This window comes from Carassius carassius, chromosome 11, assembly GCF_963082965.1.
Source record: "Carassius carassius chromosome 11, fCarCar2.1, whole genome shotgun sequence".
NCBI lineage: Eukaryota > Metazoa > Chordata > Actinopteri > Cypriniformes > Cyprinidae > Carassius > Carassius carassius.
The window spans coordinates 33,454,188-33,468,765 of record NC_081765.1 but is presented as its reverse complement, the minus strand read 5'-3'; the positions used below and the strand labels follow the sequence as shown (position 1 = coordinate 33,468,765).

At 31.8% G+C, this 14,578-nt stretch overlaps 1 protein-coding gene across 2 annotated transcripts in view; it reads left to right on the top strand.

Moving 5' to 3' along the window:
- Positions 1 to 14,578, top strand: part of LOC132153228 (E3 ubiquitin-protein ligase Midline-1-like) — a 31,265-nt gene that overhangs the window by 10,217 nt on the left and 6,470 nt on the right. For both annotated transcript variants that reach the window (XM_059562584.1, XM_059562583.1), the window contains exons 3-6: positions 10,795 to 10,890; positions 11,831 to 11,938; positions 13,071 to 13,219; positions 13,699 to 13,826. In XM_059562584.1, the coding sequence (XP_059418567.1) occupies positions 10,795 to 10,890; positions 11,831 to 11,938; positions 13,071 to 13,219; positions 13,699 to 13,826 (481 nt within the window). The remainder of the gene's footprint in view (positions 1 to 10,794; positions 10,891 to 11,830; positions 11,939 to 13,070; positions 13,220 to 13,698; positions 13,827 to 14,578) is intronic.

Here is a 14,578-nt window from a genome sequence, read left to right as displayed (position 1 = left end):
GGCTGCACAATTTATTATTATTATTATAACTACATAAAAGGAATTAAAACAAAATGAATAAGGCGTGTGATATTTCACTATACAATAAAAAATGATGATGATTTACATGATTTTTATGATTTTGGGGAAACAATTTAATTTTAATTTTTAATACTTTAAATTGCGATTTTAAAATAATATTAAAATAAATAAATAAAAAGTCAAGCTTGCTGTGCTTGTTTGTAGGGCTGCACAATTTCTTAATATTATTATTAACAACAATAATTATTATTTTTACTAAATAAATATTACTTAATAAAAACAAAATAGGAAATAGTACTATTGTAATATTTCATGGTACAGAAAAAATGCATTACAGTAAAAAAAGACAATTTTCCAATATTAATTAAATTAATTATAATCAGTGTATGTGTGTGTGTGTGTGTGTATAATAACTATAATTAAAGATTCATTAAACTGTTAAAGTTTTATGTATTTATTGGATCATCACAGTTTTTGACAGTAAATCTGTATAAAATTTAGCAAAATTAAAACCAACAAAGAATAAAATGTTAATAAATTCTCATATCGTTAAAGTTTTATGAATTTCTTTGATTAGACATGCTTTTTGAATTGACAATAAATACAAGGCATGTATTATGCAGGTGAGACTGCTGATGTTTTCTTGATATACAGTGTATTGTTAGCACTCTGAATACTGATTGGACGAGCTGCATTCAAAAATAGTTTTTCTGTCTTGAGCTGTTCAGTCATGACAGAGATTTGTAGGCCGACCTGGCAGGATAATTCATTATGGGCTCCCTCAGGAATTTAATGTGGGGTTTTTATAATAGAGCTTTTCTATTTATGAGTAAAATAATGTCTGTGGTAAACATTCCTTTGAGAGACTTTCATGTTTTGTTCTACAACAGAAATTACAGTCAGACCCCAAAGGTGAAGTTCGAAACCGTTGTGTGCTTTAAAAATGCACGTTGCTTTATAAGAACTGCAATGGTTATCTGATACGAACATAAACTTAGCTCACATCTTTATGATTCCCAACCAATATTATAAAAACACTCCTGCCATATTGGCTCAGAAATACTTATTCTCTTCCAGGTTTTAAGACCACAATATTAACTGCTCTATTAATGCCAGGTTTATATGTTGCTTGCCAACTTTTATGCTAACAAACAATATTTCAGGACATTTTTCTGGTATTTGTCTTTTATCGTTTATGCTGGTATTTTACAAAAAATAATAAGCTAATCATTTTCTCATAATAAAAATTGCTAAAATATAAAATAAGGTTAATTATCTGTTCATTTTTGTAAATTGCACATAAATTGAATTAATATAAATTGAAATAATATATATTTATTTTTATTTTATATAGTTTATATATATATATTACAATTTAAAGTGTGTAAAGCCTGTTTATCAATACGTCTGATTATATACAAAAACTAATGCAAAAAATTTTTTAATTGACCCTATAAACAGGCTTAACTAAAAAAATATATAACTAAACTTATTTCAGATAGTTGTCAAGGCAATGTTTAATAAATAATGAGAATTTAAAAATATATTTATATAAATTGTGGATAAATGTAATTAAAGCAGAACATTTCCTTAATTGTCACGAGTATAATGACAGAACAATGCAATAATAATAATAATAATAATTTAAAAATAATTATTGACGTAAAATGTAATGCTGTTTCTTGTGTTTTTGGGGGGAAATGTAACCTCTGGCCTCCCCTGTCACCCTTCCCCTTTATTATCAACAGAACACTATTTACACAGTGAAAAACACGACTGATCTCTCTCAATCCCAGCATCCTCTGCTGTGTTTGCTGGAGGGAATGAATGATTCATGTGCGCAGACACTGTGCTGTGGCTCATCGAGCTGTGTGTTGTGTTGCAGCATCATGTGACCTATTTTACAACTCGACGATGATCTGAAGATTCAGTCAGTCTGTCGTTAACATGATTCTCTGCCTGATCATGCTTACACTGATCATGTGATGCACATCCAAACACAGAGAAATGGCATTATGTTATGTCTTATCTTCTGTTTTATTACAAACACAATCAGCATGCTAATTTGAATGGCAAATGAACATAAATATATGAGAATGTCTCAGTATTTGGTAGCTAAAAGTAAAACCTTCCAAAAAAAACATTTGTGTTACTTGAAATAAAATAAACATGAATTGAAATAATATATATGGTCACACTTGATTTTAAGATCCAATTCTCATTGTTAACAAACTATTAATTAGTTTGTTTATGTCTTTTGCCTCAATAAACTACTAATTTGTTACTTATTAATAGTTAGTTTTATGGTTTTTAAATGTATATTATTTACTTAATGTATTATTTATGTTTAATTATATTTAATTTCAATGAACGCTTATTTCATTTCAAGTATTATAATTTAAATCATGGTAGTATTTATGTTTTATTTTATGTTATTATTAAATAATGAGAATTGGGGAAAAAAAGTAATTAACTGACTTAGAATATTTTTATTAAATTGAATGTACACATAAACTTATTTTATTTCAGCTAGTTGCCAAGCCAGCATTTCTCATTTCATCTTATTAAGTATAAGTTGAACTATTAAAAATTACCTTTATTTTCTATGAACTTTATTAACCTTTATTAACCTAATTAATAAAAACACATATATCAACATAAATAAAAACTCAAAAACACAACAAAATTGCTAAAACTTTAACTAAAATTAAAGTGAAAATATCAAAATAAAACCAAAATATTAACAAAACCTTACGGTTGCTGTGTCGTTTTGCTTAGAAATGGACCCAACTACAAAAACCAGTATAGCTTGTTTATTGTAATAAATAATAGACAAGAGGTTATATTTACTGCTAGAACCTTGTAGAGAGTCTAAAGTGGTTATAAATCATTCAGACAAAGCATTTTCTTTTGACAAACAAACACGTCTGAATCCAGATAAATGCCCTTTAGAAAATTAAGAGCGCAAACACTGTGAATCACTGCAGTGTTTTTCTTTTCTTTGAATGCTTTGCTGAATTATAATAGGTGAAATCTAAACTATGAAATCATATCTATCAAAATTATCTAATGATATGTGTTGATGCTGATGCTGAAAAAAAGTAGCTTGCAAATTTCACAAATAATTACAAAGAAACTGCATGGAACGTTGAATCCACCAACATTTTGATGGTTTTGTGAATGTTTGCTATGTGGTTGCTAAGGTTTTGTGAATGGTTTCTAGGTGGCTGCTTTTTAGGTGTTGCTAAAATGTTGATGCATGCAGTACATTGTGATTGCTGAACTTTTGTGAATGGTTGCTTTGTGGTTGTGAGAGCCAACCCTGGCTGTATGATGTTCACTGTTCATTGCAAAGTAGCGCAAATTAAAAAAAAAATACTCTAAAGACCCTAGTTTGTATCAGTGTCTCCTCTCTTCCTTTTCTGTCTCAAAGTCTCAACTGCTAAAACAACATATTACCACAATAAAATTAACAATTGTTCTGACTCTCGCACACTTTTCAAAACCTTCTCATGTCTTTGTTGCCCCCCCCCCCACTACAGCTCTTTCAGCTGATGACTTTGCAGCATTCTTCATAAACAGATCAAAAACCATCAGCAGCCAATTCTCCACACCTCAAACTGACAATCACATCATAACACATACAAACTCTCTCCTCCTCCACTCTTCTCTCGGAGGCAGATGTTTCCAAACTGGTCCTTTCGAAGCACCCTACTACCTGTCTGCTTGATCCTATCCCCACTCACCTCCTTCAGGCCATTTCTTCTTCAGTTAAACCTGCACTCTCTCACATTATCAACACCTCTCTTCACACTGGTACATTTCCCGAGTAACCCCACTGCTTAAGAGACTCACTCTAAACCTAGCACTTTTAGAGAGCTACAGACCGTTATCCCTCCTTCCATTCACTGCAAAGACACTTGAGAGAGTTGTGTTCAACCAACTCTCTATGTTTCTTGCACAGAACAATCTCCTGGACATCGACCAATCTGGTTTCAAAAGCTGCCACTCAACTGAGACTGCCCTGCTCTCGGGTTACTCTGCGACTGGCAATAGCAGCTTCCAAATCCTCAATACTCATCTTCTTGGATCTGTCTTCTGCTCTTGACACAGTTAACAACCAGATCCTCCGGTCAACCCTCATGAAGATGGGCATCTCAGGAACTGCACTCCAGTGGTTCAAATCTTACCTCTCAGATAGGTCCTTCAGGATGTCTTGGAGAGGGGAGGTCACCAAGTCACAACTTCTTGCTACTGGGGTTCCTCAAGGCTCGGTACTTGGACCACTTTTCTTCTCTGTCTACATGTTATCTTTAGGATCTGTCATTCAAAAGCATGTTTTTTTCTATCACTGCTATGGTGATGACACTCAACTTTACTTCTCATTCCAACCAGATTATCCAACAATTGCTTTTTGGATTGCAGCCTGTCCGACAGACATGTCTGACTGGATGAAGGACCACCACCTTCAACTCAGCCTTGCAAAGACAGAACTGCGTGTGGTCTCAGCCGACCAAGAACTTCATTGCAACTTTTCTATACAGCTAGGTTTGTCAACCACAACTCCTTTCAGGACAGCCATGAACCTTGGAGTTGTGATTGACGATCAGCTAAGCTTTACAGACCATATTGCTTCAGTGACCCGGTCTTGCAGATTTGCTTTATACAACATTCAGAAGATTAGACCCTTTCTATCAGAGCAGGCCACACTACTCCTTGTCCATGCCCTTGTTCTCTCCAGACTACAGTACTATTGTAATGCTCTCTTAGCAGGCCTTCGGACATGCACTATTAATCCTCTGCAACTGATCCAGAATGCTGAAGCAAGAGTGGCCTTCAATGAGCTGAAGAGGACGCATGTCACACCTCTCTTCATCAGTTTGCACTGGGTACCAAAATGCCTCTCGCATTAAATTCAAGGCACTGATGTTTGCCTAGAAGACAACCACTGGCTCTGCACCAAAGTACCTAAACTCAATATTTCAGACTTAAGTGCCCTCCAGAAGCTTGCATGTTTCAAGCTGGTGGAACGACCTGCCTATCTCAATTCGAGTTTTGGGCCATCTTGACCTACTAATGCTAACATTGTGTTATACTATTCGTCTCTTTTTTCTGAAAAGAACAAAAACAAAACAACAACAACTCATATGTGTTCTTTGCTAGACTAACTAAGACTTGTTGCAGCAAACCGTTGCCCTCTTAATGGTATGAATAGCTTCTATTTGCTCTTCTAATTTCTCATCAAAGCATCTGCTAAATGATTAAATGTAAAAGTGGTTGCTAAGGTGTACTCAGTTGTTGCTAGGTGATTTCTGAGGTGTTGCTAAGCTTTCGATGCTTGGATAGTTAAACACATAACTGTCTTAATGATAGTTTGCATGAATTAAACTCGATGTTCGAGTTTGAGATGCTGTAGTCATAGAGGGATTGTTTTGAAAAACCCTAAACCAAGTTGGTGCAATAAAAGTATTTCAGGCAACATAATGATCCAGATCAAGGCTCCAGAAACACAAACCAAACACTTTTTTCTTTGCAAACATACTGTAACATTCTCGACAGCAGACAATAAGTGGAAAGTAATTTGAAACGGATGAAAAAAGGAAGTCAGGCAGTTTCCTCTTGTTGGAAAGCGCGTTTGTTTCTACACCTTTTTTCTGGAATCACCGTTGTTCCTTCCTGAGAAAAATCTGATTGCTGGAAATGACTGGAGTGAGTGTAAGCTCACAGTCCACAGACGCTTCAGTAATAATTTCCAGCGATCATATTCCACTGGGCTTTGTCAGATGGCTGCACTCGCTATGTGCTTCGAAAGCAGTTTTTCTTTGAAAATGAACATGTACTGCAGAAATACCAGCTGAGAGTTGTCATTTTTTTACTTATTTAGCATATTTCTACTTTATTTCTATTTCCATATGAACGAGGAAACTGCTGAACTTCTAATGGAGTAATTCAAAAATTAACATTTGCTGAAATGTCCTCACTCTCAGGACACCCAAGATTAGGAGTTATGACAATATAGTCATAACAGTTTCAAAAGAGATCTTAATGTTTACCTGTGTTCATATTAGAAGTAAGATCTGATCGAAGACAAATTATGCAACTAAGCACCTTTCATTTTACTGTAAATCTGTTAATTTTTTTAGATGTCAATGTTTTGCACGTTTAATGGATCCCATTTTGAAATGCTTGCTAACAATAGGAGCTCCTGCTCAACATGTTCTCCACCTTTCTATGGCTCTTCACACCTGAACATGTATTGCATTAATGATTTAGTGGTTCGGATAAAAGCTTCTATTTTTGTGCTGGCCGAGGCACTTTAAAACACAACCCAAAACTCTGTGGCCTAAAATTTTTTAAAAGGTGCTGTAAGTGATGTTCACTGGTCCATTCAGAGTCATGTGGGATTTCTCCAACTTCATATTATAATGGCCTTTCTTTGCCCAATGCTCTGAAGATGACGTATTGTAGAGGAAAAAATGGGAATTCTAGTGTTAGCTTTACAATTGTGTTGCAAAAAATGTAGCATTACATCACTTGCTCACCATTGGAGTGAATGGGTGCCATCAGAATGAGAGTCTAAACACCTGATAAAACATCACAATAATCCACAGCACTCCAGTCCCTCAGTTTACATCTGGAGAAGACAAAAGATGAAACAAATCCAGCATTAAGATGTTTTAATTTTAAAACTGCTTCTTTTGGCTTAAATATGAGTCCATAATTCAAAATATAATGTTCTTTATGGAGACTGTGAATGGTATTTTGACTTCAGGAAATGACTTTTGTGCTGTAAATGATGTTATTGTTACATAAAACTGTTTTTGAAATAAAATAAATTATATATATATATATATATATATATATATATATATATAATAAAAAATAAAAATATAACAATTAAAAATAAAAAAAGCAAAATAGAAATATATATATATATCCATTAAAACCAACTAATAAAAATAACAATCACATTAAAAAAAATTGGGGGAGAAACTAGGAAATGAAAATATAAAAATAAAGGCTAATTCAAAATAGTAATAATCCATAATAACACTTCCTCCAGTGAAAAAGTGTTCTGGTCTGAATCAGGAGAGAAATCTGCACAGATCAAGTGTTTACAAAACAGTCCAAAACAGGATTATTGTGATGTTTTTATCAGCTGTTTGGACTCTCATTCTGACGGCACCCATTCACTGCAGAGCATCCACTGATGAGACACTGATGCAGTGCTACATTTCTACAAATCTGATGAAGAAACAAACTCATCTACATCTCGGATTGCCTGAGGATGTCTGAATTTTCAGCAAATTTTCATTTTTGAGTGAACTATTTCTTTAATGTTGATGCAAACGTTCCCACTTGCTTGTTCTCCAGTTTAGGTTCAATTAGAATCAACTCATCAACTCACTCAAGCTCATAAATAATTCTGCATGCACACTTCCAAATAAACTCACCCACATGCACCAAAATGCAGGACAAAAAGGCCTTATTAGGTCAAATTGCATCATTTCGTAACTTGAAATGACTGCATAAATTTAATATTCATCACTGTTGTAAACATGTGCAGAATCGGTTGTGTTTTTTTCCAGTTGCCCAAAGTGAAGTATTCCACTCGTGTTAAAACCCCAAAGATAAACAGAGACGTATAATCTGAGAAAATGTATCATGGATTAAATGTCACACAATAAATCAGATCTCCGGCAGAGAATATGATCTCCATCTCTCTCTGATCGTCTATTTTTAGCGTTGTGCGCATTACACATGCTCTCTTTGGTCTCTTGTCATGGTTTGAACTCACCGACCTCATTTCCTAACCTTACAAATGAAACACTCAAACGTCATGTTTTACAGGCATTTTCTGCTTCATTTACTATTTATTCAGACCAATCAATCAGCTGATCATTCTAATACACACACACACACACACACACACACACACACATATATAATATTCTGGACTGTTTGTAGGTTAGTTGTGTGCATGTGAACTTCTTTCTTGGTCTTAAATCAATAACATGATTTACATACTAATCTAGGTTTTATTAATATTTTAATTAGAGATTTTATTTTTAGAGATTTTAGTTTTAATTTCAGTTTAAGTTTTAGTGATTTTGTTGTTTTTGTCATTCAGTATTATTTAAAATGTCTGTATAGTTGTTATTATGTTTATTTTAGTAATTCAGCAAAATGAAAATGAGACGTAGTTGAAATAAATGGTTTTTATATTTTATCTCAGTTAATGTTATCTTATTTCAAGTAAAATGAATTATCTTTTAGTTTTTAATTAACTTTTTATATTTTTTTAGTTTTCATTTTTTTATATATAGTGATGCTAAGTAAATTTTTTATTAAATTGTTTTCTTTTAGATTTTATTTTTATATTAAGTTGTCATTTTAATTTTAATTAAAGTTTTTAGTAATTTTGTTGTTTTGTATTTTTTATTATTTATTTTGTATATATTGTTTTTAAGTTTTAGTTTTTAATTTTAGTTTAAGTTATTTTTTATAATATATTGTATTTCAGTTCATTTTTAGCTTATTTCAAGCAATGAAAATATTTTTTTAAAGCTTTAAGATTTTTTTTTTTTTTTACATATCTTTGGGTTTCATTTTAATTTTAGCTAAAGCTTTATTAATTATGTAGTTTAGTAATTTATTATATATATATTAGGGCTGTGAATCTTTGGCAAGGCAGCGATTCGATTCGATTAAGATTCATAGGTTTTCGATTCGATTCAAGAACGATTTTTGCAAATTAAGAACGAATCAATTCGATTCGATTCACAATTAAATTCGATTGGATTCGATTATAACGATTCGATTCTGCATTCTTTAAGTGCATTCACAGGATTATTTAAATGCTTAGACAGGGGGCAAATTACAGTAGCATTTATGGTTAGAGAACCATAGGTTAGAAAAAAAAAACCTTTTGTCCATTGTTAAATGCTAGTTTAATGATGCGACATGGCATACGTAAAAATGTATGTAATCCAAGTTTTTAAAAAAGAGCTTAAAGAGTATTATGTATAAGCTAACATTTTGTCACACCAGGGGCGTAGCCATAATTTCAGAAGTGACAGAAATGTCAAATACAATCATTTTATGTATGTAGCCTATATAATATTAATAATAATAATTATTATCATTATTATTTTATTTTATTTTTTTTTTTTTACAAGGAATTATCTTATTTTTTTAATTACTTTTAATTAGCTGTAATAAATCAAATACACTGCTGGACAATAATCAATCATTTGTAATCGATATTTTTTTTCCTAATGGCAATTTTATGATTGTTTTATATACTAGGCTACATTTAATTAGCAATTATTTAAATTTTCTGCACAGAATAAGGTAGAAAATATACTTTATAGTTTCTGTACTGTAATAAATGTCAATTAGCACTGCATCATTCATAAATTGTTTGTGGGTTTCATCAGTTCATTCTGCTTTTATTCAGTTTAGCTGCAGATAAAGCCTGGCACGTCTATGAGAGCGAGATCGCTTCTCTTTCAGTGTGAAAACGTCTTCATCTCGCGCCAGATGTCTGTTTGCTAATGAAACAAACGCTACTTTCATGCATATTATCAGATAAATCTCGTGCTCTTATTTCAAGGTCGTTGTTAATGCTGTGGTTAATTTTAAAAGTTTCCTTCGTATATTCGGTTCATCCGCATTGTTTAAACACATTTATCATTCAGTGGAACTGTGCGTATGATTTAGACACTTACATTTCTGCTCCGTCATGCAATAAACACAGCTGTCGACGGCTCCGGTAACTCCGTCGGTAAGATGCAGAGAGCCATTGACAAACTACAGAAAAGTAAAACTACTTCACGTTAGCATTACTGGCCACGAGTCCTATAGATCACACGTCAGCTGCGTCAGAGACGAACGGAGTGCGAGCGCAATCCTGTGACAGTCTCAGGCGGTAAACAGTGGAGCGCGTGAAGGACAGATAAGAGGCACGATTCACGAACACTCTTCAAGGTCTCCATTAATTCGTACGTGTAGTAATTTAATGTGTATACATTTTGAAAGCATTGAATCACTATAGAAATCGCGATTCATTCGATTCTTAGCATTTTGAATCGATTACTGTCCAAGATCGGTGATTCACGATTCAAAAATCATGTTTCAAGATCAATGCATATGAATCGTAAGGTTTTGTAATCGTTGCATCGAGAAAACGAGTGAATCGTTACACCCCTAATATATATATATATATTTCTAAGCTTTATTTGTTTTAGTGCTTCAGCTAAACAAAAATGAGAAATGTTGCTTTTGCAGCTATAGCTGAAATAAAAACATTTTTATTTTATTTTAATTACTTCAGTTAATCTATATCTAATTTTAAGTATGAAAACTAACTAAAGCTTATTAGAAAGTGTTAAAATATTTAATATAGTTAACGATAATAACCCAGGCATGTTCACTTTCACTCCATACAATTATTTTTATCCGCAACATTTTGTATTCAACTATACAAATGCAAAATAAAAGCCTTTGCACTATTAGTTTGTTGATGTGAAGCAGAAATGAGGTTGCAGCTCATCAAATGGACTTGATCGTCTTTTCTAAAGCCAGATCTGTGGCAGATGCTTTATTCTGGATGTTTAATAACAACAGATCTCAGCATCGGTGCACGCGTCCTGCTTCAGTCGCTCATCTAAACTCAATGATGGATGTTTGCTAGATGATTCAGTTTGGCTCCAGCTTCCCCCTCAGTGAGTTAAACTGTGCTGAAATGATATCTCTGTTGTTTTTCTGCAGCAAATGTTGGATTCGAACCTCAGCAATCTGATGAAGAGGAACAGTGAGCTGGAGAACCTGATGGCGAAGCTGATCCAGACGTGTCAACATGTGGAGGTCCTTCTGCAGCATTAGCTCAGATTATATTCACTTAAATGAGTTTAATGTTAATGTTTTACACTACCGATCAGTGAGGCTTGTAATGTTTTTAAAGAAGATTTTTCTGCTCATCAGGGCTGCGTTTATTTGATCAAAAATACAGAAAAAAAGTTAATCTTGCAAAATGTTATTACAATATGAAATAATCGTTTCTTTTTTAATATCCTTTAAAATATAATTTATTTCTGTGATGCAATGCTGAATTTCCACACATGATGTCACATGATCCTTTCAGAATTAGAAATCATTCTAATATTCTGATTTATTATTAGAATATACGTATATATATATATATATATATGATTTTTTTTTTTTTTGGAAACTGATACTAGCTAAAATAACATACATTTTGTTTTTTTTCTGTTAATGTTTATCTTATTTCAAGTAATGAAAATGTTTTTATTGTTTTATATTTTATTTTTATATGTTCAGTTTTCATTTTTATTTTACTTGAAGTTTTAGCAATTAGATTTTTTTGTGATTTTATTATAAAAAAAATTTATTATGTCTATATAGTTTTTAAAGTTTGAAAACACATTAGACACATTTTAAAATACATTAAACCTATTTTAAGGATTTTGTTCACACTATTTTGACATTATTAGTCAGTTTATAATAAGTTAATCATTAAAGTATGTTTAAGTTTGTTTAAAGCCAGACAGATGTTACTCTGCTTATATTATACAGCAATTATTATTAATAATAAATTGTATTTTTAATCAAATATTTGTCTTTTATTATATCACTCTTATTTTTGTTTAATAAAACCACATGCTCTGTGATTTTAGGCGTGCAACTTGATGCAGCCAGCCTCCAATGTCTTTATTTAATGAGTGTTTTGTACACATTTGTGTGATTTTTCCATTGTTTGTTAAATGATTTGATCATTTGATCTCAGCACAATGCAGCTCACCAGGAGAACAAACTGACAGAAGAGTGCGACACGCTGATAAACATCGTACAGCAGAGAAGACAAATCATCTGCACCAAGATCAAAGAAGGAAAGGTACTCGAGCATTACACTGACAACAATCAGACATGTTTGAGCAGCAAATCAGCATAAGACTTCTTATCTTATCTCATTTTGATGCTCAAATAAATGTGTCTTGATTTAACAATCTTTTAGACATTTGCGCTGGAAAATAAGACAAAAACACTGAGGAAGATATTCGTTTTTTTACAGTAAAAGTTATTTCCATATTTTCTAACGCTTGGGAGCAGAGCTATTGGAAAATGTGTTTTTATAGTTCTATTTTAGTTAAAAAATGTTGTAATTTTTTATTATTTATATTTTAGTTTTTGTTGTTTTTTAAATGATGTCTATGCATTTTTTAAGTTTTAGTTTTAGTAATTTTGGTACTTCAGCTAAATGAAAATGAGAAATGTAGCTGAAATAAAAATAAAAAAAATTACAGATTTGTCAATATTTAAGAAATATTTTATTTCAGTTAATGTTTTTTTTTTATTTTAATTCATGGTTTTTAAAATAATTTTAGAGTTTATTTTAGATTTTCAGTTTTCATTTAAATTTTTGTAATTTTATTGTTTTCATTTTTTTTTTACATTTTAGTTTTCATTATTTTAGTACCTGAACTATATGAAAAATGGGGGAAAAAATGTTGCATTGGCAACTAGTTGAATAAGAAAATATATATCTATATATATATATATATATATATATATATATATATATATATATATATATATATATATATATATATATATATATATTATATGTGTGTGTGTGTATGTTTGTTTGTATTTACAGCCAGACACCTTTTATCTATTAATTTATAACAAAAAATAATAATAATATTGAAAATTATTATAAATTAGTTGGGAATTTTATTTTTAGTGTTGCTATTAAAACTCATAGTGTTTCTCCCTAAACACTAACATTTAGAGACCACACTGATGTACAGTATCGTGCTCCCTTCAATAAGGTCTTTACATGTTCTTTATGTGGTCTTAAAAAAGTCTTAAAGAAGTCTTGAATTGACCTTCATCAAACCCTTTTATATCTGATGATAACGTGGATAACCGTTGGCGTTTTTACACAAGAAAAGGACAAACTCTTAATGTTGGTTTGGGAAAGCTGGCCTGTTTGCGTTCTCATGCACGTGTTTGTCTGTTTCTAGGTGGTCCGCTTGAGAAAGCTCGCTCAGCAGATCGCTAACTGTAAGCAGTTCGTGGACAGATCGTCCTCGCTCATCGCTCAAGCCGATCAGGTTCTGAAAGAGACGGATCACGCGCGATTTCTGCAGACCGCCAAGAGCGTCTCGGAGCGGTGAGGACACTCCAGATGAGTTACTGAGCACAGAAACAGCCATAAGGGTCCGTCTGACAAAACTGAGATTTCTACGTCATCTGGACCTGAATAAATAATCTTTCCATTGATGTTTGGTTTATTAGGATCGGAGGATATTTGTCTGAGATACAGCTATTTGAAAATCTGGAATCTGGTGGTGCAAAAAAAAAAAAAAGTTGTCCAAATGAATTCTTAGCAATGCATATTACTAATCAAAAATTTTGTTTGAATATATTTATGGTAGGAAATTTACAAAATATCTTCATGGAACATGATCTTTACTTAATATCCTAATGATTTTGGGTTTAAAAGAAAAATGCATAATTTTGACCCATACAATGTATTTTTGGCTGTTGCTTCAAATATACTCCAGAGACTCAAGACTGCTTTTGTGCTCCACTTATAGTGTAATGGAAGCTAAGAAGTAAATGAGTTTGTACATGTTTATAATCTCACAGAGTGTCGATGGCGACGGCGTCCTCACAGATCCTGATCCCAGAGATCAACCTCAACGACGCGTTCGACGCGTTCGCACTGGACTTCTCCAGAGAGAAGAAGATGCTGGAGGCTCTGGATTACCTGACCGGTCAGTTCTCCAATTCAGACGGGTTTGGATTGGAAATCGGCATGCATTAAAGCTTCTGAAAGAAGTACTTTCTGCTCTCTACTGCTCCTGCATAATTTGATTAAAAATACAGTAAAAATTTGTAAATATTATTGTAATATTTTCTAAGTGAATATCTGTTAAAGTTCTTGATTTGCTGCTCAAAGAAACATTTCTGATTATGTACAATGTTGAAAACAGTCATTCTGAAAATACAAATGTGCATCACTGAAATAGATTACAGTTTAACAGATATTCACTCAGAAAATATTACAATAATATTAAAAAAAAAATTACTGTATTTTTGATGAAATGAAAATATTACAATAATATTTCAAAACAGTTTTTACTGTATTTTTGATTAAATTAAAATATTACAATAATATTTCAAAACAGTTTTTACTGTATTTTTGATTAAATTAAAATATTACAATAATATTTCAAAACAGTTTTTACTGTATTTTGATGAAATTAAAATATTACAATAATATTGAAAAAATTGTACTATATTTTTGATTACATTTCAATATTACAATAATATTTCAAAATGTTTACTGTATTTTTGATTAAATGAAAATATTACAATAATATTTCAAAATGTTTACTGTATTTTTGATGAATTGAAAATATTACAATAATATTTCAAAAATTTTACTGTATTTTTGATGAAATGGAAATATTACAATACTATTTCAAAACAGTTTTTACTGTATTTTGATTACATGAAAATATTA